Source organism: Protomyctophum parallelum (assembly GCF_964188405.1).
Source record: "Protomyctophum parallelum genome assembly, chromosome: 16".
Taxonomy (NCBI): Eukaryota; Metazoa; Chordata; class Actinopteri; order Myctophiformes; family Myctophidae; genus Protomyctophum; species Protomyctophum parallelum.
The window spans coordinates 13177888-13204263 of NC_139711.1; the positions used below are offsets into that span (position 1 = coordinate 13177888).

Sequence of the window (26376 nt, forward strand, 5' to 3'; positions counted from 1 at the left end):
AACAGTTATCATTCCTTTATGGTTGCGTGTGTTTAATGAGGTGCACGAAAGGACAGCGGCACGGTCATCTTTGATGGTCTCACCGCAGTCTTTACACGTAATTAAACAGCCACATAAGCCCACTTTATCATCGCTGCCATTAATATGATCCAGCCTTTTCCTTTGACGTGCATTACAAAACACGCCGGCAGCCCAGCCGGCCTGTGCCAAGGCCTTGATGGAGCTCGAGCTCATCAAGTGCATAAACATGGCCTCGCCGGTTGAAAGTCATCATCTTCCTAATCGTCCAAAAACACAAACATTCAACCGACTGCATGGACAGATATACCGTGACAGAAATTATGATGATGAAACGATGCGTGCCACCGTAGCGACACACGACAGCTGTTACATGGAGATCGGACAGGCACACAGCTTAAAGGATCACTCTATATGTTTTGTTGACATGTTTTGGATTCTTAGCCATGCTATTCCTGGTGTTTTTGCACATCTGCATAACTATAAAGCTTTGATATAGATTTTCTTTAACACAAAAATCAGATTCAGATTTCTAATAATAAGGCCTATTTCATCCCACCCAGCAGAGTGCTTCTCAGGTAAGTGCAGGGGAAAGGGCGTCTTTCTCATGGAACACTGACACACTGCCGGGTCTCTCCACCCATTCAGCTAAGGCCTCCCTGTTCTCTTGGATCGCCTATGGTTCTGGTGGATCAAACTTGTGCATAATTCGTAGGATATGTAATACTGAATGAGGGCAAAAATAGATGAATGCAAAGCTACTTTAAGGCCTTTCTTTTGACTTAGGATTTGTGCAATGGGACTTTAAAGAGAACTGTCTCAAGCTAACGCAACAGACGGCCAGTTAGCCAGTTGAGGGGAGGGGGGTAGGAGTTCCTGTCGTGAACAGGGAAGTCTGGAGCACAGAGAAGCCAAAAGCGGGTGGCTTTGGAGTGCCAAGTGCCTGGAGCCAAGCAGCCTTCCACTGGGCAGCGCAACCAAAGCCAGCAGTCTCCCAGGCCAGCTGTCCTAGACAGTCGAGAGCTGCACAATCTGGCTAATGCTATTAAGAACCCAGATACTTCCTTCTGGATGGTCCCAGAAAGCTGTGGTCTATGGCGCTACGTCCCAAACCTCAACCAGATATCGACGCTGTCGGACAGAAACCTTGTATATCTCCAACGCCTGACATTTCCTGACAAGTAACACTTTTGGACATACAAGGATTCCACCCGACAGCGGCGGCATGGTGGAGGGACAGAGGAACATAATGGTATAATTATGTCGATCATGCGCTGATGAGGCAGAGATGAGTGAAGTTAATTCAGTTATTGGGTTGTTTAAAAAAAAAACATGGTGGCTCATCCCTCCGTGTTTACATGTCGTGTGTTTATTCACAAGTACAACCACATGTGTAACGCCATTAAAATCCATGTTAAGTCTGCCTCCATCTGTGTCCTTACTGGCTAGAAGTGGGGCGGTAAAAAAAATGAAAAAAAGACTGTTTAACATTAATAAGCTCCGCTATGCTTGCCATGGCACCTTTGTAAAATGATAAATAAATAATAATAAAATAAGAAAGCAGGTGAAATCATAAAATATGAAGGCGGGGAGTGTCGGGAATGATGACATATGTCTTGTTTGAAACATTTGCGCCTGATTTAAAATTTCCAGCTGGTTGATGCCGTATGGGTCTAATTAAGTCGGAACGTATTTCCTGAAAAACAGATCTGAAATAGAACTTCAGCTCCCATTAATCAGTGTTTTTTTTTCCTTCTTTCCCATGTCAGCCCTCTACAGTTTTAATTAAAAGTCCCTTGGAATAGCATTTCACACATGTCATTTCCTATCTGAACACTCATACCATATCTAGGACGCTCGTTATTACCCAGAATGCAGTAGTGCGGCTATCCCTGACCACCTGTCAGTGTTCCACAGACCAGTCCGTTGTAAGACAGTAGGACAATAATTAGTTTTGTTTAGCCCCCGTTTGTTTGTTGTCTGTTTGTTCAATAACAGAGCTCTCCCCATCTCTCTAGTAAACAGAAAATACAATTTGAGGTTGGGATAGCTTTTTCATCCAATCAGAATAAATGGGGGGTTTTCTTATGTACTTTTTTTCCAAGTACATTTGTACTTTTACTCTTATATGCTATGATCGTTTCTTGTTTGCCTGTGAATAATATTTTGAGAGAGGACTTGGGGTGTCCTGTTTGGTTGAGGTAACAAAATATTTTGTAAATAGTTAATGCATTCAAATGTGGCTGTATCCAACAACAATATTGTGCTCCTTGCCAAATGATATCCTATACTCTTTACTGGCAATACAATGCTTTGGAAACTAGATTTTCTTTGTCCAGCTCATGAATGTAGCCCGCTAGTGTGATTATAGTGACTAACAAGGTATATAATAATCGTAACCCGTGGAATGGTGCATGAACCCCCACCACTATTGTGTCTGCAATGGTTATGGACCCACCCGACACAATAGTGGTGGTCCCCATGGTTGCTCTTATAGGACAAACAAGTGGAATCGTAAGTGATAAAATGAATACATGTGTGGAAAATCTTGGAATTGGAATACATAACATTGAAGCTGATTAGTGTGTACTCTATGGACATTGAATCATGAAATTGGTGACCCACTGGAAAATGCTGTGTTTACTAAATAGATGGAGAAACGGAGCAAGTCCTGCTACTAAATATAGCAGTGGTTTTCAACAGGGGGGTCTGGGACCCGTCCTCAGTTACTACAGTGCAGGGGGTCTGCCAGATCTTTGTGAGGTAGGATTTATTGTTACACTAACCACTTGAAAACACCCTATAGCATCCATTCTGAGGAGATCAGCTATTTTTGGCAACGAGGTTTGGTGTACAGGGAAAGAAAGAGCAAACCGAGTGAGTACAGAGGGAAAAGTCAAGTTTACTTGACTTTAATATTGGCATTTTCAGTGGTGACAGTGGTTAAATTGTCTGAAAATACACATTAACATGAATCCAGCAAAACACTGATAATAGTTCTGTCAAACAAATCTATGAAGCTATCTATGAAAATATTTAAACTGCAAAACAATTTTATACAATACGTAGAGGGGGTCCCTGCTTCATCTGTCTCTCAGGTCAAGGGGTCCTTGACCTGAAAAACATTGAAGACCCCTGCTCTAGTCTATAGCAATGATCACTATAGAGCTTTACTTGTTTTTGAAGAATGTATGTTTGTGAACTATTGTTGGCGTACATCTCATGCGTCACTACGATACTTTAGTAAGTCCGTAATTATTACGAAGCTCTGCATCGTCTTGGAGCTTTCAGACTCGAAACTTCTGATCTCAACGACTTTGAAATTCCACACAAACTATGTTGCTGTCTAACAATACTGCAGACAGTAACTTGTCCTTCGTCTGGGGGAGAAGGAAAATAAATGTGGCTCTCATTTTGTTTTGTTTTGTTTTGTTGTTCTGAACAATTCCACCCAGGGGTAATGCAAATGAATGGTGGATTGTGCCAATAGGCTGCAGCTGTGAAGCACATGAATTGCCTCTCTCCCGCTGATGAGTAATGAGCGAGACAGAGATAAAAGACTGTCATATTGCGTTTCGTCATCACAGTCACAATACTGTTTCATTAATTATTTTTGAAAACTAGTTTGACTGCACTTCTTAACCACTCAGACCCTCTATACTAGACAGTAAACAAACTGGGCCTGAGTTGGCCCGGCATGCACTTGGACAGATATTTTCCCATGTAGGCTACACCACACATTGCCCAAAATAGCTCTACAATCTCAATGCGCTCAATCTCAATAGAGCTATTTTTGGCTAATGCCCCCCCCCCCCAGAATATGGTGTTCAAGTGGTTAAATACAAAAACTGGACCTGCCAGATTAAGAACGACAATATCTACAAACTCAACTCAAACATCCAGCTGTCAAAAACCTTGGTGTTAGATTCCTTTGACAGCTCCTTTACATTTGATAAATAAACAGATTAGCTCTGTTGGCAGGTTCCTATCAGCCAACAACCCGACGCACGCACGCACGCACCTGGAGATGACAATCCATGCCTTCATATCCTCTCCACTCGATTACTGTAATTCCTTGTACACCGGAATCGGGCGGTTCTTCACTCAGGCGCTTGCACCTGGTTCAAAACGCAGCTGCTTGCCTCCTTACTTATACCGACGATATAACCTCAATTTTAGCTGCACTTCATTGGCTCCCTGCCAATTTTAGAATTGATTTTTAAAGTGCATTTTGTTTATAAATCTCTACGTGGGAGATTGGGAGGGCTGGCCCCTATCAGAACTCTTGTATTTTTACACCCAACCAGAGCACAGAGGTCTGCAGACAAGCCCCGACAAACCAGGCTAATAAGCAGTGGGTGACGGTGGCTTGGCCGCAGCAGCCCCCAGGCTCTGGAAGCCTATTAAATCTCTCCTTAAGACTCACTTGTCATTGGCTTTTAATCAAAGCACCTGAGGTTCTTTTATCTATTTGATTTATGTGTTTTGTTATACCATGTGACCATATGGGTGCACATGCATATGTACAGTGTTATGTTGATGCTTTGTTTCTCTTTGGTCAATGTCAATCGTTTTAAATGTGCTCTATAAATAAAGATACGATTTGATCGAGGCCGGAGATTGAAAACAATCGTGATATTGATCTGAAGTCAAATCAGCCAGCCAGTACTTGAAAGACATCCATGTTGTGTTTCATCTACTGAGCAAAGGGGCGGGGGTGTTTGTACAGGGACTTAATAACCGCTCAGCATTTGGTCAAATTACGGTTTAATTGCGTGTCTCATCCCTAACGCCAATGGACATATTGCTCCGTTCCAATCCCGTGCGTCTTTCAAAAGGCGCGTTTTTGACCCACAGGGCGTTCTCTTCATCAGGACCAATTTGCCAGCCACGGCCAGCGAGCTAATTATATTTTATGAGCTGACCCCTTTGAGTTTTAGGCATGATGCGGGCAGCGCTTTGATTAGGCTCCTGCTTTTTATCACCTCTGAGACTCTTTTTACGTTGTTATCAGACTTTGTTGCTGACAGGCCCCCGCATCCTCCAAGGTTGCACACTGCAGCAATCGTGCGCGCATAAATTTCCCATTCGGTGTCACAGGAGTTCAAGAAGTACTTCACTGGCAACATATGCCTCATTTGTGCCTCGCTCTCTTTATGGAGATCAGAATAATTGGACTGAAAAACACTGGTTCTCAACGCTGGGTGCAGGCCATGGTCCAAATGGACCCTTCAGACTGGCAGCTCAAATCTCATTTTCTTTCCAGATTGGAGTGGGATTGTTTTTTGCAGTTTGAACAAGGCTAATGATTGTTATTCAATTCTGATTTGGAAAATAATCCAATTATCTTTTTTTTTTTTTTTGCTGTTGAAACATGACTTGATGAAACCAATCTGATTACAGTATACGGGTCCATTCGTACCATTTGTACACTCTCAGAGTTAAATGAGTAAGTGAAAAAAGTAAAGTAGTAAAGTAAAGTAAAGAAAAAAGTAGAAAAAAGGAAGGGATATTGCTAATTAAATGCATATTAAAATGGGGATCCTTGGAACTATAACAAAGTTGAGAACCACTGAATTAACTCTGAGGGAGTGAGAGTTACTGACCCTTAACTCATCAAGGACCCCTGGTGGTCCCCAGACCCCACATGGGGAACCACTAACATACTGCAGCACTGACGCATACATTTGAAATTCACGTCACATTCACTTCACATTCATGTCACAAGAGTTCAAGAGGTAAGACATTCCATCGGCAAAAATGCCTCATTTGATTTTTTACTCTCTTACAGAGACAAGTATAATTGGGACTAAAGCATAGAAGGTAGACAATAGCTCTCCAGCGAGGAGTTTTTCCAGGGACATTACACAAGCTATAGCTTGCTTTATCGTCCAAGCAAAGGCCCGGATACTAATTGAGTTTGTGGAATTACGGAGCGACTATAGTTGAACAGCAGTCAGAGCAGAAGGCCCGCTCTACGGACGATATGTCCAGCACTGTGCTGATTCAGCAGGTTGTGGAGGTCAGGACAATGGAGGGAAGTAACTGTGGAAGTACTGTGCACTGTGTAAAGTATAATTTGACGTACTTTGAAAGGGCTCTGGCCACTGAAAATTATTTTATGAGTGGAGGGACGCTTTGGATATCATGTCCATGGCGCTCACATATATCCCCAGTGTTCAAACCCATCAACCGCGACTGTGCTCCAACATCCTGTCACCTGCCGTTATTAGCACAAACGTCTTAGCATAAACAACGGTAGACGTGGACACTCGTGCACTCACAGCCAGGAGGATCAAAAGAGCTGCGCTCCTCTCCAAAAGATCAACTATTGTCTGCATGAAGACGCTCAGGGCGCCGCATCAAAAAAGGGCAGACTCCAGGAGCGCCGAAGCGCGATGCTCGGGCACTCGGGAAGTGGACCGAGTCTTTACCCTCGAAATATGCGACAGACAGTTCAGTAGCTCAAAAATGCTTTCTGTGGACACGGCCCCCCTTACTTAACTTGAGTATTCCCATTTTTCGCTACATCATACTTCCACTCCGATACAATATAGATTAGATTGTACATTTTGGTACTATATATATATACTAGTTTTTTTTTTTGCCTGCTTTAAGTATATCTTGACCCAAACACCTTTGAACTTTGACTCGAGCGCAAAATTTGGAATACACACAATTCACACGTAACAAGAGTATATCCAAATTGCGCTATTCTTGCTCCCTTTACTTACTGTAAGTATAAAACAAAACAACCGGTCAATCATGAAAGGTCAAGTGTTTGCTCACCCTAAAGAACTCCTTGGTGGAGCCTGAGTCCAGCGTTCCGTATGCTATCTCAGTCTGCTTGGCCAGGTCCTCGGCGCTCTCTATGGGAGACACCATCCTCTCCACTGTCAGGAAGGCAGCCAGGTTGGCTGTGTAGGATGAGATGATGATGAGGGTGAAGAACCACCACACGCCACCCACGATACGCCCCGACAGAGACCTACATGGTGGCCACAGAGTGAAGGAGGGCAGGACATCAGGGGGTTAACTCATTAAGACATGGCAGATAAAAAAAAAAAATGTCTTCTACGTTATTTTCTGAAAGTGGTGCTCAAACTTTTTCATGTTTAAAAAAAAAAAAAAAAAATACATATATATATATATATATTCAAAGATTTGCACAGATTGCCATGATCTTTCAAAAATAGCAGATGAGCTTGTATATCTGCTCATAGCTTAATATACCTGCTATATTTTATAGCTAAAGTAGGCCTATAAAATAATGGTTAAAAGTGGTTAAAAGCTAAAGTGACATAGATGCTCTACTCAAACTAAACTAACTAAAATAATCAATCTTTTGAAAATAAATAACTAAATCATTCTCCATTAAGAATCATTTTAGGTGTGGATTAAAAAAAATGTTGCCTGCTAATGTTGAAATGAAGCATCATCTTGACTTGACTTAATTCATTGCAGATTCACTGCCAAAATATGTTACGACTCCGACATGAATGCAGTGTGTTATTATTGTATAAAACAAAATCAGTCACATGACGTAATCATATTGACCACAAGACGTCTCACGTCGTCACGTCAGTGCCCTAAACAAACATTAAAAGTCCATAGACTTGCCTGCCATGTGACGTGATTTCAAAAGTCAGGCATTGCGAGGGGATAGCGCCTCTCATCTAGTGCAGCTCATCAAGTGATCTCTATGATCTGGCAATTTGGTTAATGTGTCTAATTGCACTGGTCATCAGCAATTATTTTTAAATCCCTAAGAGCCATAAAAAGCCATTCTGTGTCAGCAGACTCAGCACTGCATAATGCAGCGGAGTGGCCAATGGATGTCATCTTTATATATATTATATGTTCAGTAATCATCTTGATCATTAACCCCCGACGCAACTCAGGTCAGAGTTCACGGCCTACAGAGAAAAGGCAGGTCACACGGCCTGAAGACGGTATCGATAAAACCATTTTAGTCACGGCAGTCTTAGTACGCACAACTGTCAAACTCAATTAAAACCCTCAGACTCAATTTAATATAATGGGTGCAATTAATGGGATACGGGAGGTGCATGCTTCCAATCGGCAAAGTATAAAGTATAGAGACAGCAAAAAAGCCATTTAGAAGATTGTCCATTTGGAAGATAGATTCACATCTAGAAGAGAGAGAGAGAAGCAGATTTAACGCCAATGCTTTTCTCTGCTGTTCGGTTTCCCTGTCCCATCCAAGACATATACACTGACACGAAACAAGACAGGAACGCCCAAAAACGTCACAGCCGGTTTTTTAACAAGACAGGAACGCCCAAAAACATCACATCCGGTGTTTTACCCCGGGCAGAATTTTCTATGGCTGCCAATGCAACTTTTTCCAATCCTTAATCACATACGGCAAACACCTATGCCGATAATATCTAACTTGCGGAGGTAACGTGCCTTGTCCGCGGGCAACAGATCTTTCAACGTATGGCATTGCAAATACGTTAGATAATCGCTACTCTGCGCAATATTGTTTTGAAAATGCCGCAAATTGCATTGCAGTGAACGAGAGCAAATCACAAATCACAAATCTTACCCCGGGGGGTGGGCGGAGCCGCGGAGTCGCAGCTGACGCCCCTCCCTCCGCTCTGATGACGCGTTATGTCAATGTATAGTTTGCCACAAGAGTTTGCAATTTCACTTGCTAGACACTCCCAACAGTGACTTTGTGTGTGAGCATGAGCTATTCTATAGTGAGTAGGAAGGAGGGGATATACAGCCCTCCTGCTTAAGTCAACAACTGTGCTCGATTCCTGATTGGGACCTATATATAGCATTTGAACCTGGGTCTCCCACGTGAGAGATCAAACATATTTTCAATATTTTGATTGTTTTTTTTATAACATACATTACATACAGTACATTCACTCACACACACACACACTTGCACTTGCACTTGTATAAACAAAACTAAAAATAAGTATGTAAATAAGAAAAATAAAAATAAAACATTTGTGTAGTTCTTTAGTTTTCAGTTCTGTTTCTTTTCCTCTTAAACAATAGTCTGTATAGTATTCATATATGTCTCCCACAGCTGGACAAAATCATTCTGTCTGCCCCTAACTATATACGTAAGTCTTTCCAGTCCAATACAGTTCATAATTTCCTTTTGCCACATCCTCAGTGTTGGAGCGTCTGTGTTTATCCAGCATAGCGCAACAGCTCCCCTTGCTTGAAGAAGTCCAAAGTCCAAGATTTTTATCTGGTTCGTTGTCTGTAGAAAGTTCTTTGGATATATTCCAAGTATACAGAGTTTTGCGTTTAGCGGAACTGCAGTTCTAGATATTTCCGACAGACACGTTATAACTCCATTCCAAAATATTTTCATTTTAGGACACTCCCACAAAACGGCCATAAATAGACAAATATCTGGTGCACACGGAAGAACATTTGGCCAATTTTCTTTTTTTTAAAGTAATGGGCGACCGTTCTGCGAAAACAGCTGATCTACATCTGGTCGATCATAAAGCCCAGTCCACGGCCATGATTTGCGATGCAACAAAACAGTTGCAATACGTTGTGAAGATAAATCACGGCCGCCTGACCGATCCACCTCAAACTTGCCGTGCGTATCACAGAAGGAGTGCGTTGTCTTGCGGTTTGTCCAGAACTGCCAAGCTGACCCGTACCCGTATATGGGCAAATACTGATGACAGTGATTTCCATATATGGGCAGAAAAGGACAGACACAGAGACCTTTATGGGTACATCCAGAGCCATAGAGTATAGACGCAAAAGTCCGTTCATGGGGCCAGTCCAATGGCGGCTCTTCTACATAGACTTCTAGTGGTTTGTCCCCATTTGAAGCCTTCAAAACCAATCGAAGTCTATGTAGAAGATCAACCGGAAGTTTACGGAATGCATTGGAGTCTACAGGCTTGCGCGAGTACATGAACCACATGACCGTGCTGTTTTCTGCCCCCTCAATATCGTAACTCTTCTGTTAGATGGCTCTGGTTACATCCAAGCACATTACATAACCGAGTGGGCGCATGCATTCCCGACTTGGATCGTTCCTGAGTACCAAACGACCACCAGTCGTGTTGTGAGCTTGTAGATTGGCTATTTTCGGATATCCGAAGTGTACAATACTGTGAAAAGTGGTTAAACTGATTTTGATACTATATAATAACTAATCATTTTACTGGGGGACCACTTAAACCCCCACATAATATGGGCATAAAAAGGGACACAGAGAGAGGCCTGTGCACAAAGCATGTTATTGCATGCAGTCTACTTCATAATATTGATACATTACCAGTGGTAGAAAGTAACCAAGTACATTTACCGCTACTTACAAATTTTGAGGAATTTGTACTTTACTTGAGTATTTCCAATTGCCAATACATCTCGGATCCACATATTGTACTTTTACTCCACTTTATTTTAAACACTTCAGCCTACATTCATCCATTTGAAAATCTACAAGCTCGTGATGCGACGCATTGTGAGCTTGTAGATCTGCAATTTGAAAACTCGAAATGGGACATTCTGCATAATGAGTATTTACTTTGGTACCTTTTGATGCCAATACTTTTGTACTTTTACTAAAGTACACAGAGTAGTTCTAGAGTACTGTTCAATCAAGACCCACCTGGGGGAGATGTCGCAGCCCTGCTGCATGAAGGCGCCCAGGGAGAACCACAGGGAGTTGAAGATGCCAAAGTCGTTGGGGGGGTCGGGCGGGGTCTGTGGGTCTTTGGTCTCGTCCTGGTCGTCCAGGTTCCACTCGTACGGGCTGAAGCGGCTCACCAGGAACAGAACCACGCTCACGCCAATATAGGCAAACACTATACACATCCAGATCTCATAGGCCAGCGGGTCCAGGAAGGAGAACACCCCGGGTTTGGACTTTTGGGGTTTCTTTATCATAATGGAGATGCCCAGACTCATAAAGGGCTTGGAAAAGTCTATCACCTCCTCTCGAACCAGTGTTATGGTGAGAGGCGCGACAGCTATATCTGCTCTCTGGAAACAGGGGGAACATGGTACAGCGAGTGTTAGTTCCCGCGCCGGCACAAAGCGAGACAAACCGGGGTCATTCTACACCGGTGGTTCTCAAACACATATGCATTTTACCGGGGACCCCCTGGAAGGCCCACAAGGACCCCTGGGGGGTCCCCCGGACCCCACTTTAAGAACCACTGCTCTAAACAGTGTGAAAGACTGCAGCCAGAATCCCAGGTTCTCCTACAAACTTTAGGGAGAATAACATTTTATTGTTATGATTATTATTAGATTAGAATAATATTAGGCTGTTCATTAAGACATTCATCTGAGATGTAAACATGCTGCTTACATCACTGGCGGGTGGAAACCTTATACATATACAGTATGTCCAAATCTGTTACTTTAATTATTTAATTTATCAAAAAACTGTACCAATGGATATAAAATCCACAGACACACATTCAAAAATAGAAAAAACTTGAACTATGGAGGTTTCTGCCAGAGTAACGATAGTTTTTCAACCCAAACAGACTTAGTAAGTCTGAAACAACAGACACAAAACGAGAACGGTAGGATAGAATTGTAGGGCAGATAAATGTTACATAATATTATTATGTGAGGATACTAGAAGTCCCGCAACACTTGACTAATGCATGAGAGATTGAGACAGAAGGCAATATAAACACATTCTTCACGATGAGAGACAGCAGAAATGAGAAACAGCCTTTGGGGTTTCTGAATGACAAATATATTTAGATAAACGCAGAGAAGCAGCTTGGAAGGAATTCAACAAGGTGTCATGTTTGCAAGTTTGCCTCGAATAGATCGCTATTTATTCCAAATGCTATTTATTGTTTTTGAGAAAAAACAACAGTGCACAGATAATGGAATAGCTGCTAAAAAAATAAATTAAGAAAAACCCAATAAAACAAGTGCATGACAATAGCTAATGAAAGAAAAGTAATTATTAATAACCCTCACCGTGAAAACGTTCTATTTGAGCGGTTCCAAACCTTTTCTGGCTAAGGAGTCAGGACTCACTTGAAATCTCCAAAGCGTTGGTGGACCACCACATCTGACCACTTGTTAAGTGGTCAGATGCGTGGGTCCATTATTTTTTAACTCATTCTATGCCAAAGGTGAGAATTTATAATTTCTATTAATGCAGAGAGGTCCCTTTTTATTATCATCCGATTAGCTTGGAGTTGCTGTAGCTAGCGGTAAATACATTGATTTGTCAAGGTTTTAAAGAAGAAAATGTAAAAACAAGTTGAAACATTAAGCTTTTAATATTAATGTTAAATGAATAATAAAAAAGCCAATTATTTGGGGGCCCACTTGCAATATCTAGACAGGCCCCACATTGTGAATCTCTTCACCTAACAACTGCATACAAATAGCTAGTAGTGAATGAAAAGTAATTAATACAACGCTAGCCATAAAAAACCCAAAGAAAAACAAAATGCCGCAACAATAAAATCCTAATTCAAATTGTGAGTGATATTGCTAATCATCTCCTACTTCTCTGCGTGATATACAATACATTTCGTCAATTCTGTGTCCAACGACAAATGGCTTTGATTTAAAGTCGCACACTGTTCAACGGGTGACTGTGATGAGGAACATGGCAACCCCAGGCTCTCTCCAGCATTCCAGCCCGCATGCCATTCATCAGCCCCCCCCCCCCCCCCCCCATCCCCTGAAGAGAAACCAGTTCTGGCATTTGCATTATGTTTTATCTTCCAAGCTGTTTCTCTTCGCCCAACACCCTCCCTTACCCCCTCTCCCCATTTTTTTGTTTTCCTGCTCCATATCATGGCATTCTACCAAAAACGCTCTGAGGTGGCGGCAAGCACTTTTCTTCTCTCTTCTCTCTCTCTCTTTTTTTTTACATTCACAACCATGGGTTTTTCTTTGTAAAAACAGACGCAAATAATTAATCACTTCAGACAGTGTTTCTGCAGCTAGCGTGTGTGTGCGATTAATTAAATAACCGCCACTCTTCAAAGCGCTGCGGTTTTGTATGAAGGACACTTATTTGTACTGTCTGCTCTGTATTGTCTTCCACACACATAAATTAAGGAATATAGCGGCTGTTTTTAAGGCGACGCACCCGCGGAGCGTGTTCCTTTACAAGGTCAAAGCGAGTGAAACGCAAACACACCCTGATATAACGTGACAGTGTTGCTTTGCGCGCCCCGTCAACGCTGGGCTATATAACCATTTAATCCTCGACGCCAGCAGCAGTCAATCAGCGGTGAAGGGAAAACAAAACACATAAAACGCACAGCCTCCGGGCCCAAACCTCTAAAAAGACAACTAAAATCAAATTAATTTACTGGTCAGAAAGGTCAACGCGTGCATAATCGTTAGCGCCCGTCGCACCTGCCGTAAAAGCTACAGGAGCAGAATGCCTTGATAGGGGTTGACAGGTAGGCACTAGGCAGTGGTGGAGGAAAGGCACTACTGTAAGTTGTAATTTTGTCAAGTACTAGGTGCAATTTTGCAGCCTATATTACTTTACTTGAGTACAGCTGGTCAATATGTTCAATACTTTTCTACTCCACTACATCTCAGATGCAAATACTCCACTTTTTACTCCATTACAATTATCTGTTAATTATTCACTTTTGTTGCTGTGTAGATTTAGAATATTTATATATTACAAAACAACTTTTAAAACACACTTGAGTTAATAAAAAGTACATTTTCTTTTCATTATCAATGCATTGCGGTATTAAAAAGTTGATTTTAAAGTGTGAACGTTTTCAAAGGATTACAAAGCAATATCTGTAACGGAGAAAATAGCAGACAATTTGAAATAGGCATTATAGGGTACCTTTACCCATCCTAGAAATGTAGTGGAGGTAAAAGTAAAGATTGTCTATTAGATGTTGTGGTCTAAAATGACAAATATTCAAGTAAAGTACAGACACGTTTGAGTAAATGCACTTAATTACACTCGCACCACTGTAGAAAGAAAGGCTTGAGGGGGTTGTTGACAGGTTGATGGACCTTTTGTCCCCCCCCCCCCCCCCCCATCTTCCATCTGCGAAGTGGACTTCCAATTTGGAGGGTAATTTGCTCACGATAGCAGATCAAACGAGGCAATCTCTGTGGTTGATAGCGGGGAAATTGAACAGATGAAGAGAGCGGTAACACTCATGCATTTTGCATGCATTGCATCTCTCTCCCCCCCACTCTCCACTCAATAACCTGCTGTGACCTTAGAGCAGTGGTTCTCAACCTGTGGATCGCCCCCGTTATGAGCTTGTAGATCTGCTATTTATCTATCGAACAGATCGAGTCAACCTAAATGCCGTGCCTCAACTACTACAATTCCAAGTGCTCTTCAGGGTGTGTGTGTGTGTGTCTGTCTGTCTGTCTGTCTGTCTGTCTGTCTGTCTGTCTGTGTGTGTGTGTGTGTGTGTGTGTGTGTGTGTGTGTGTGTGTGTCTGTGTGTGTGTGTGTGTGTGTGTGTCTGTCTGTCTGTCTGTCTGTCTGTCTGTGTGTGTGTGTGTGTGTGTGTCTGTGTGTGTGTGTGTGTGTGTGTGTAGGGGGGTCCCCCAGATTATTTTGGGGAGTTGCAGCCTTAAAAGAACCACTGCCTTAGACGGAGGATCATTTGGGAGTGCGTGAGCGAGGCCATTGCGAAACCTCTGAGCACTTTGTCTGGCGAACAACACACACGCCTCTCCCCCTCTGCTCAGTGGTGGACAGTAACGAAGTACGTCTCTGTCGACTGGAAACCTCATGTGTCCAAAAAGCTACTTTTCAGCATTCAAATTCAAAAACGGCAAAAGTGGCAGATCTACAAGCTCAAAACACTTTTCGTCCTTGTATATGTGCTACTTTTGATACTTTAGTGTGACGCTGTGGAGAAACTATTTACCGGTTGCTACATCTCTGCAAATATTACTTAATTTTCAAGCTACTGTACTTTGTAGATTTATATTATTACAAAACACACGTTAACCAATTAAGCCCTATTTAAAAAAATAGCATATCTAAAAGCTCACAATAGCAGCTTGTAGATTTGATATTTTTGAAAGAAATTGAAAACATGTAGTACTTTCACTTTTGCACTGTAAGTATATGTGATGCCATTACTTTTACTCAAATAAAAGTTTGAATAGAGTACTTTCACTTGTAACAAAGCATACAGTACTTAGACATTGTGCTATTGTTACTTGTACTTCAGTAAAGAAACGAGTACTCCCCCAACCACTGGCCCTCCGCTAATGCGAACAGCCCCGCCAAACTTTTATGGAGCGCAAGCCCCCATATGGATCTTGTTGCCTCTAAACCGCAACCCCGCCATTTAGCTGTTGATTTTGAAGCAGATTTTCTCAGCTGTGAATTTACAACGCCGCATATCCATCATACACATCAAACAATGAGCATAATTACACAATCACTTCAAAGGCATATAATTTTTCATTCATCAAAGTGATTACAGTCGTGTTTGCCATATGGTCACATTGTGTTTACATACCTACCTCTGTTTTGACCGTGAAAAGCCTGATGCAATTTGTAGCCTAAGCACAAGTGAAGGATTAATTGCAATGAACAGCACTGAGAAATGATTTCATTTTCTCCAGCTCAGGATTAGCACCAACTCCCACAATGCAAAGCCCAGTGGACAATGTGCATTATTCGTTGCTGTCGGGCGGAAACCTTTTATGTCCAAAAAACCGGTTAGGCCTACTTTTCACTAAATGGGGAATTTAAAAAAAAGTATCCAATATACCATAGCTGTTATTTAGTCATAAGCTCTTGTTAATACTTTGTATTGGTTAAATATACATATATAAACCCACAGACTTTCAACATTGGTCAATAGTGTAAATAGCATGAGCCTGTAGATCTGCTATTTCCTCTATTTTGACAAAGTAGGGCATTCATTAAAGAGAAAAACAGAGATACAAGGTTTCAGCGCCGACGGCGACGATTTGATAAAATCTCACTCCCAGCGGAACTATCGGACTCGCCCGTTACGCGGGCGGTTTTGAGCTCGCCCGGGTGAGTCGGTGATGACCTTAAGACAGAGAAATGAGATCTCCTCTCATGTTGAAGTTCCTTGCAAACTGTCATGTAATCGTGAAATCAGAGATAGGCACCCATGGTTACTCACCCCATAGACCAGTTCGCCGACCATGCCGTTCCAGGTCTTGGTCTCGGGGTCACGGGCTCCGTACTTCCCATCCATTACTATAGACAGTTTGTACTTAATTCCAACATGTTTGGCAATCTCAGACGCTAAATCGACGCAGTAGCCTTCATATCTGTCATTGCCACCCAGCTGCAAATGATTTTTCTTGTACATCACATACGGAGCTTCCTGTTGGTTCGAACACACACTTTGGGTTTATTCACGCCCTGTGCTCAAGGGCGCTGCCTTGCACGCACGCACGCACCTTTGCATTCAGTGTCCGCACGCGCACACACACAGAGTGTATTACTATACTTATAGGACATCAACATTTTTGGTTGCTACTTTGGACTCATGGTCCTCACAAGTATAGTAATACAAGTGCGCACACACACACACACACACACACACACACACACACACACACACACACACACACACACACACACACACACACACACACACACACACACACACACACACACACACACACACACACACACACACACACAATACAAATAATACGCTGCTAGTACAACCACAGTCATGCAAACAAACAGCATGCACAGATGATGCACCACAAATGCACTGACACACACTGACCGGCCAGCAGACACCAGGCCTATAGTTAGTGATACACTGACTGGCCAGCAGACACCAGGCCTAGAGTTAGTGATACACTGACCGGCCAGCAGACACCAGGCCTATAGTTAGTGACACACTGACTGGCCAGCAGACACCAGGCCTAGAGTTAGTGACACACTGACTGGCCAGCAGACACCAGGCCTAGAGTTAGTGACACACACTGACTGGCCAGCAGACACCAGGCCTAGAGTTAGTGACACACACTGACTGGCCAGCAGACACCAGGCCTAGAGTTAGTGACACACACTGACTGGCCAGCAGACACCAGGCCTATAGTTAGTGACACACACTGACTGGCCAGCAGACACCAGGCCTAGAGTTAGTGACACACACTGACTGGCCAGCAGACACCAGGCCTATAGTTAGTGACACACACTGACTGGCCAGCAGACACCAGGCCTATAGTTAGTGACACACACTGACTGGCCAGCAGACACCAGGCCTAGAGTTAGTGACACACACTGACTGGCCAGCAGACACCAGGCCTATAGTTAGTGACACACACTGACTGGCCAGCAGACACCAGGCCTAGAGTTAGTGACACACACTGACCGGCCAGCAGACACCAGGCCTAGAGTTAGTGACACACTGACCGGCCAGCAGACACCAGGCCTAGAGTTAGTGACACACTGACTGGCCAGCAGACACCAGGCCTAGAGTTAGTGACACACTGACCGGCCAGCAGACACCAGGCCTATAATTAGTGACACACTGACTGGCCAGCAGACACCAGGCCTAGAGTTAGTGACACACACTGACTGGCCAGCAGACACCAGGCCTAGAGTTAGTGACACACTGACTGGCCAGCAGACACCAGGCCTAGAGTTAGTGACACACACTGACCGGCCAGCAGACACCAGGCCTAGAGTTAGTGACACACACTGACTGGCCAGCAGACACCAGGCCTAGAGTTATTGACACACTGACTGGCCAGCAGACACCAGGCCTAGAGTTAGTGACACACTGACTGGCCAGCAGACACCAGGCCTAGAGTTATTGACACACTGACTGGCCAGCAGACACCAGGCCTAGAGTTAGTGACACACTGACTGGCCAGCAGACACCAGGCCTAGAGTTATTGACACACTGACTGGCCAGCAGACACCAGGCCTAGAGTTAGTGACACACTGACTGGCCAGCAGACACCAGGCCTAGAGTTATTGACACACTGACTGGCCAGCAGACACCAGGCCTAGAGTTAGTGACACACTGACTGGCCAGCAGACACCAGGCCTAGAGTTAGTGCGCCCGGCCTCTTGGCCTGACATTGTGTACTTTGACATACACTTTTGAATGCAGGACTCTTTACTTGGATCAGAGTATTCTATACACTGTGGTATTGCTTTACTTTTGCTCAAGTCTAATCTCTAAGTCAGTGGTTTTCAACCCTTTTCACATCAAGGCCCATTATTTCTTTGGCATTTGAGCCACGGACCACCATTTGATGACCTTTAGCCTCTCAGACACAAAAATACTTTTTTGTCATTGTTGGATACGATTTCCATGCTGTATTGATGTGGTACCATTAGGAGAGATAACAGGCAAAATAATCAATTTCTCCTTCAAGGACCACTGGTTGAAAACCACTGATCGAAGTAGTTCTTCCACGCGCCACTAGGGGCTGTGGGGGCTGTACTGTACGGTATAGGCATGGTGTGGCTGGCTCGCAGTGAGGTGGACATGGGGATGGGGGGGGGGGGATGGGAGTTCAGAAGTAAATGCCAGTGACAGCACAGGGATCAGAGAGTGCCCATTCTTAGCTTGTAACATGTAATTTTCAAGCACATTGCACCAAATGCGCAGGGAAAGGCTGCTATCATTCCAAAGAATAAATAAATAAAACAAAACAAAAAAAATGATCCATCATTTGTTATCCAGAAAAGAACAAACCAAAAGGAGGAGAGGGGGATAAAATAAAAAAGTAAAAAATACTAAAAAAATAATAATTAACACGAAGGAGAGCGGAACGTGCCATATGACTCTCCTGTGCTTTTCAAAACACTATAGAGTGCAGCTACAGTCTTGTGGGTGTTTACTGAGCACTTCATCATTATATCAAACAGAAAGGAATGCTCCCAGAGAGCAAGGCATTGTCATTACAGCCACAAACAATTAGGGTGCAAGTGGGAGAGCAATGGTTTGTTTGTTCTGTGCTGAATGTATCCCGTCTCACCTTGGTTTCCCTCTGCGTTCCGACACGTGTTTACCTCCTGCCTGGAGCTCTCATTAAGAGAGATGTTAAACGCTTCCTCCTGCTCTGGGGGAGACTCAGCGGGTCAGCCCTTTAGGCATACAAATGACTCTGTCCAGGAAAGACCCACTTTTATAGTCTTTTTACTACTGTACATTTTAGTTAATATTTTCTTTTATACTGAAAATATACTTCTCAGGCAACGATACTATAAGCACGGTCAGATTTTGAGAATGTTTGGAGCGGAAGATTATTGAAACCGATTGATGAATAGTAGACTAACTAACTATACCAAACTATCACACTGGAGGGGAAATAATGGAAAAGTCTTTATCCAAACCATGACATCTACCGTGGTCAGAGATAACCTTGGTCAGAGAAACAACTTTATATATATTTTACCTCATCTGTATTGTAGAGGTTATACTTCAACACAGAACACTCTGGGGAGCAATACAAAATAGATTGGAGCGGTCATAAAAAGAAAACAAAATTCATCTTCTTATCCACCCTCCAATACTGGTTATTTTGCTTTGCCCAGCTTGAGAAACCATTGCTGCCATCGTCCTTAGTAGTCATTCGTTGGCCAGTCTATCCCAAAATGCCATTGAACATTTACTTTGATGATGACTGACAGGTCTACTTACGTACGTATGCATTTGTATGTTTGTTTGTTTTGTAATTGATGGAGTCAACCATTCTCATTTATACCATTATTGTGATGTCACTGCTACGACAGGCCACTGGAGTATGGAAAATCAAAATGCTTTGTCACCCACACGGATACATTTGAAACACTCCTCCGTTGGCCATGTTCAAACGGCAGCCATGGCTCTTATTTTGTGCTTTTACTCCGCCAAAGTAGGTGGCGAAGGTGCGCAATAGTGAGGAAGCTGGATGCTATCATGGACAACAACTCACACGCCCCTTCACATGGAGATTGTGGGGCAATTGAGCAGGAGAAATAGATGTATCTACCCCAAGGGGAAATACGATAAGACTGTCTTAGACTATCCTTTGTGCTGGTAGCCATGAAGATTCATAATGAGGCACACGGTGGTCACTCTGTTCCCTCGGTAGTTTAATTAGCTCTGAATTAACAACAGTTCATTACTGTAAGGACCCTATCCGACATGGTTACAATGTTCATTCTCGATTAATTTGTCCTGCATAATGCAAGCTTTGTTGAGGCTGTATGCTGTTTGTTGTTTACTTTCATTCATTATTGCTCTTGTATGTGATGTATTTTGCCCTGCTGCGTCTACAATACGTTCTCTTGCCCTGTAACTGTATCTCAATTTCTGTGCTACCTTTGGCCACTTGCATTTCTCTTGCGGGATCAATAAAGGTCCCTGTCACATCTTATCTTATACTTCACACTGGGTATAGGCTCTACCCCCCCCCCCCCTTCCGTATGTGTGCTAATAACATACGAGCAAAATGGCCACCGTGTGAGTTAATGGCCAACGGGCTGGACTGTTTCAACGTGTAGTGAGTGGATGGAAAGCCCACACAAAAAAGATATGGTTCTACCCGCCCAGGACAGGAATGTATCAATCATAAAGAATCAACACCATGACCTTGAGTGGCAGAATAGGTGAAGACATTTAAAACTGCATGGAAAGTGTACCATAATAGTAGTGACCACAATGGTTCGGTTTTCCACTGAGGAGGACTCGTTGGTAACCTGCAGGTCCATTATATTTACAAATCGCTCGTACTCGTTCCAGTAACCGATCTGAAAAGAGAAGACAAGTGGTTATATCAACCCTTCACCTGGAGTCACACAAACCAAAGCAGTTCCCCAACCTTTTCTGGATCAGGGCCCACTTTTTAAAACCCCAAAAGCATTCATGTTTGCACCCCTCACTGCTCACGAGCGTGATTTTTTGGTGTGATTATTAAATATTTGGGGGCCCACCAGTGGGCCCCAGCCCACAGGTTGGGGAATCGCTGACGTAAATCCCACCCACACACTCCCTCCCTCCATCTCTAGAGTTAACACCCACCCACTCTCCCTAGGGAGACACCCACCAACCAACCACCCGACCAACCCACCCACTCCCACCCTAGCCTTGCGTAGCAATACTAATATCACTGCGTGGATATTAGTCTCGTCCCTCTCAGTGTTAGATTCTTTTTTCGCAATGTCCCGCCAAATATTTAAATACTGGGCCCTGGTTGGTTATAGCCTGGTTCCAGACGTATCTGGTTGTCCTCCCATAATTGAGAGGGGCCAGACTTAATCTGCCTGGGGCAATATGCACTGCAAAGGCAGATGAAGGCTGGCTATGCGAGGCTACTCCCACGACCAACGACCTCACCACCCATCCCTGTGCCTCATTCATCTTTATTGCTATTAACATGCTTTTTCTTTTGGTGCATGCAAAGACCTAGAACATGAAGTATTGCCGAGATCTGCCACGAGTCTGGGCTCATTTAAACAACACTGCATATCCCAGTGCCTGGATGCCTCTGTCCCCGTGTCAAAAGGTAATTCAAATACCGGTACCAGTGCATGAGTGGAGAACTGGAATGAACCCTTCATTCCTGGCACAGGAATGCGAGTGCGGTGAAAAGCATACAATTCGAGACATTTCTGTCATGCACCGCAGACAGCTTGCAAATAATATAGTCTGAGTTATTGTGATTTGTAACCAAAAAGTGAAGAGTCCCAGCCGTTCCTGTGCAAGCATTCGTGGCAGAAGACTACATGAAACCCCGCCACCTTCAGCTTCCCAGGTTTTACGGTAAATAATTCATATTCGGGCCTGTGAACTGCATACACACTTAATAATTTATCATAATATGCAAGTGCCTCGCAGAGCGAGCCTCTTCCTATCCTCTCCTCCACTCTACTCCCTCGCCACTGCAGCAAGCTTAAATTCTGCTCCACAGATGCTTTCTCAAACCAGTGTCAAAGTGTTTGTTTGCCCGTCTGAAATAATAATGGCTGGCTCACGATAAAACGTGTTGCATATGTTGCCGCCAGTGCTCGAACCCTTTCTGGGCTGGCTACCACGCCCACCCACCGACCCACCACCACCACATTCCCTTTCACATCTGGTGCACTTTATTTTCTTCTTTCGCCTCCCATCTCCTGCTTACATCTTTTGACAGTTTTGGGGACATGAAGGGCAGGTGCGGGAGACACTGTGGGACTCCAAAAACGGCCAGGTGGCGGAGCTAGTGAGCAGCGTACATCGTGTAGCTCTCACAACATGGTTGCCTGTGGCATCTCTAAAGCCGAGCGGATCATCTGACTCCGCAGCGGCAGTTTGTGTTTACAGCGCAACCTCTCCCCCACCCCCTCCTCCCCACCCCGCCCCACCAAAGTATTTCCCAGTCTAACAGCGTTGTCGTCCGACACTTGTCTGACATTTGTGAACCGCTGCCAGAAGTGCCAGCGAGGAAACGCGTGGCCCCGATGTCGCCCTGAGCGGCGGGGACACGCATCAGCCCCATACATCACTGGTGACAGTCACTGTTAAGACCCTTCATCCCTGAACTGTCACGGAGGTTATACTGTCTGGAACTCCAGGTTCTGACAAACTGCTGCCCTGCCTGTCGTCTGTCTGTCTGCTGTTCCTCCACTTTCTACTTTTCTGTCTCTCTGACCTCCACCCTCTTTCTCTGTCTCACTCTGTCTCCATCTCTCTCTTTCTCACTCTCTCTGTCAACATCTCTCTCTCAGTCTCACTCTGTCTCCATCTCTCTTTCAATATCTCTCTCAGTCTCACTATCTCTGTCTCCATCTCTCTCAGTCTCACTCTCTATGTCTCTCTCTCTCTGTCTCACTCCCTCTGTCACCATCTCTCTGTCTGCCTCTCACTCCATTCCTCTCCTCTGTGCGTGTTGCAGTTTGGGTTGGCGTGATGCTAATTGGTGAAGAACGGGGCCTGAGAGGCGGCATAATCACACGTCACTTCAGGCCGCGTGACGACAGAGCCGGCAGTAATCCGGCTAACGAGAGGAGCTGGGTAACGTGGTAGGTACCATCTGCTCCTGGGAACCCGGGCGAGGTTACCAAACGAGACTCGGTGTCATCGTATGGCATAATGTGAGCGTACCACCGGGATTCACCTTCGTGAAGTACATTTACTATACTGTACTTAGGTACAATTTTGAGGTATTTGTACTTTACTTGAGTATTCCAATTTCCAATAGTTTAACTTCTACGCCACTGCATCTCAGAGGCAAATATTGTACTTTTACTTCACTACAATTAGTTGAAAACATAAGTTACTTTGTAGATTTTGATTATCATTATAAAAAAATACATTAACCACTTCAGCCCTGTGTACATTTCAGCCATTTGAAAATGGACGATCTACAAACTCACAATGCGTGGCGAAGCGACACATTGTGAGCTTGTAGATCTGCTATTTTCAAATGATGTTTATACATTTTGACAACTTGAAAATAAGACTGCACAATGAGTACTTTTCTACCTTATGTACATTTTGAAGCCAGTACTTTTGCACCTTTACTAGAGTAAATGTTGAATTCCGGACTATACTGTAGTTCTACATTGCAGTATTGATACTTTTACTCAAGTAAAAAAGTGAGTACTTTCTTCCACCACTGGTGAAGAGTCAGCCAGGAGGAATTCATGGATCACAGTAATTGGCTATTTGGATGGTAATTACTGTCAGGAGAGGAATGAAGCTCATATCAGTGCGCTATGCCGCGGAACAGAAATACTCTCGTGTCTCTCATTCGATAGGATGGTTCGGCTATCGGATGGCGGGGGTCTCGGGCTTGAATTGTGCGGCGTGTAACATTTGGCACAGCTCATCACACCGGAGTGCTGCCGATACCATAACGGGGAGAAAGGCAATCACCGTCTCCCTGCTCCATCAGGCCTCCCTCTCTCTCTCTCTGTCACTCTCTACCAAACATCTAGGCTATCGCACAAATGCGATGAAATCGTTTCCAAAACAAGGATTGACTCAGAATTAGCCTACACATTAGCCTACACACTGCATTGTTGTTAGGATTCATTTTCTTTGCTTTTGTTTTTACTTGATATATTCAGGCTGTGATACGGACGTCTGAGCAGTGGGTGTCAGATCATCTTTATGGCCTCTGACTCAGATGGCATCTGACTCGGAAAGGTTTTTGTAATTTTTCTTATTTTTTTTCAAGTTTTCTGAGAATTGCACCCAAAAAACCTGAACTTTTAACATTCAGTAGATTTTCTGTGGTCTGGGGATTTCTGGCTCAAACAAGTGCTCTGCTTTTCCTGCTGACTGTGATGTCACAGCCTGCAAGTGCCCATATATGACAATGGGATTTGCCAGCAGATGTCACTGTTTTCACTGTTTTGCAGCTCAAAAGGCTTCACAGACAGAACAAATCCCAGACCACAGAAAATCCACTGAATGTTCAAAGTTCAGTTTTTTGGGGTGTAATTGAAGTCATAAAACCTAAAAGAAAAACGAAAAATAAAAAGAAATTAAAATGAATGTCCTGAAACCTAAAAGCCCTGTTGCTTCCCCCACAACATAAAACAAACCTCACTGCACAGTATAGTTAGTACATCAGTTAGTACTGCAAGGACCTCCAAATTCATATTCATATTCATCCAGCTGAAAAGCTTTTGTGCCAGGGACCCCCAGCTGAAAAGCTTTTGTGCCAGGGACCCCCAGCTGAAAAGCTTTTGTGCCAGAGACCCCCAAGATATTTTTCAAAAATATTTAGAAAATATCCTACGAGATCTACCAGCTCAACAAGGCGGCATGAGCTTGTAAATAGTCTATTTTAGTATACAATAAGATCAAAGTGGTTCAACTGCTTTTAACTAATTCCGCTGCACAGGGACACTCTGGAACCTGGGGGTCCCCTGGGGGTCCCCGGTCCATTTGAGTAGCACTGCTGTACATGAAAGGCTGTGTCTCACTTACCTTCTTGGCTCCGCCCAGTTTCATCTCATACACGTCTATGGTGTAGTTGGTCCTTCGACCGTAGTTGTCAAACTGGATGTTCCCCGTCATCCCCATCACTTGGACCTGACATGTGGAGGGTGACGCACGCACGCACGCACGCACGCACGCACACACACACACACACACACACACACACACACACACACACACACACACACACACACACACACACACACACACACACACACACACACACACACACACACACAAAAACACACACACACACACACACACACACACACACACACACACACACACACACACACACACGCGCTTTGAAAGATAAAATAAAAAGAACATCGCTGCCGTTCCTACACGACTAGTATTAAAAGCACGGACGGCAGGCGTTCGCGTATAGGTCGCCCCTCTTAATAAAAAGAAGGATTGGATATGCTATAATGAAAGCAGTGGGTTTATGGTAATGAGAATCCACATTTTGAGAGAGAGAGAGAGAGGGCAGAAGAGAGAGAGAGACAGAGAGAGAGAGAGACAGAGAGCTCTGCGCACATATATCTGGGGGCGGAGGGCACCGAATCCCCCTCCTCTCATTCTCCTGTCACTTTCCATCTAGGTCATGCGTTCGCTCCGCGCCATCTCCGCTTCCCTCATACTCGCCCTTTCTTTACTTATCGGCATGTCACTCCCTCTGTCGCACGTTCTATGTCTCGTGTCTTTTGTCCGTCTGTCTTTCTCTCCTTTGTGTCCTACCGTTTTGAGAGCTCTCTCGATGTCGATACCCTGGCTCCACGGCACGGCGGGGTTCGCCAGGCAGTCGCCGGCGCTCCCGCGGCGCGACACGTCCACGCGCTGCCGACGGAGGTAGCGGAAGGCCTCGGCGATCACCAGGACGGCGTCGTGCGTCAGGGCCGACGTGTACTGCACACAGAGAGAGAGGGAGACGGACGGGAACAACCCTTTTACTCAGCTTCATTGGTTTGGTTCTACTCAGCTTCATTGTGTACTGCGCACAGAGGGAGACAGAGAGGAACAACTACACACTGCACACATAAACACATGTCTAACACACGTTCTGTGTTTTGTCTCTGTTTAATGGCCGCCACAATGATTTTCCAATGGGAGTCACATGGTTTGACCAAACATTTGTGTTTGATGGCTGTGTTCTGCCCATCAAACAAAAATGTTTGGTCAAACCATGTGACTCCCAAAAAGCATTGTGGCGGCCATTAAACACAGACAAGACACAGAGCATGTGTTTGGTGTGTGTGTATGAGGGACAGGGTTAGGTTGTTGAGTAGAACAACCGTTCTTTGTGGTACAAGTTCCCCTCATTGCAGTTTCAAGAAAGGTGGAGAGAAGGATACAGAAAATCTGGCAGTGTGAAATATGATGCACGGCATGTATAGACGAATCCATGGAGCATTGCCCTGTAGGACATGTGTTGCTATGCAGTGCTGTGGTGTATAAATCTGCGCTTA

The 26376-nt window shown here is 44.1% G+C and overlaps 1 protein-coding gene across 2 annotated transcripts in view; it reads right to left on the reverse strand.

Moving 5' to 3' along the window:
• gria3b (glutamate receptor, ionotropic, AMPA 3b) overlaps nt 1–26376 on the reverse strand; it is a gene marked incomplete at its 3' end in the record, with an annotated part of 157070 nt that overhangs the window by 19063 nt on the left and 111631 nt on the right. For both annotated transcript variants that reach the window (XM_083785887.1, XM_083785888.1), the window contains exons 7-12: nt 25649–25816; nt 24899–25003; nt 20623–20730; nt 16139–16345; nt 10649–11022; nt 6808–7006 (exon numbers count right to left, since the gene is read on the reverse strand). In XM_083785887.1, coding sequence (XP_083642013.1) covers nt 6808–7006; nt 10649–11022; nt 16139–16345; nt 20623–20730; nt 24899–25003; nt 25649–25816 — 1161 coding nt within the window. The remainder of the gene's footprint in view (nt 1–6807; nt 7007–10648; nt 11023–16138; nt 16346–20622; nt 20731–24898; nt 25004–25648; nt 25817–26376) is intronic.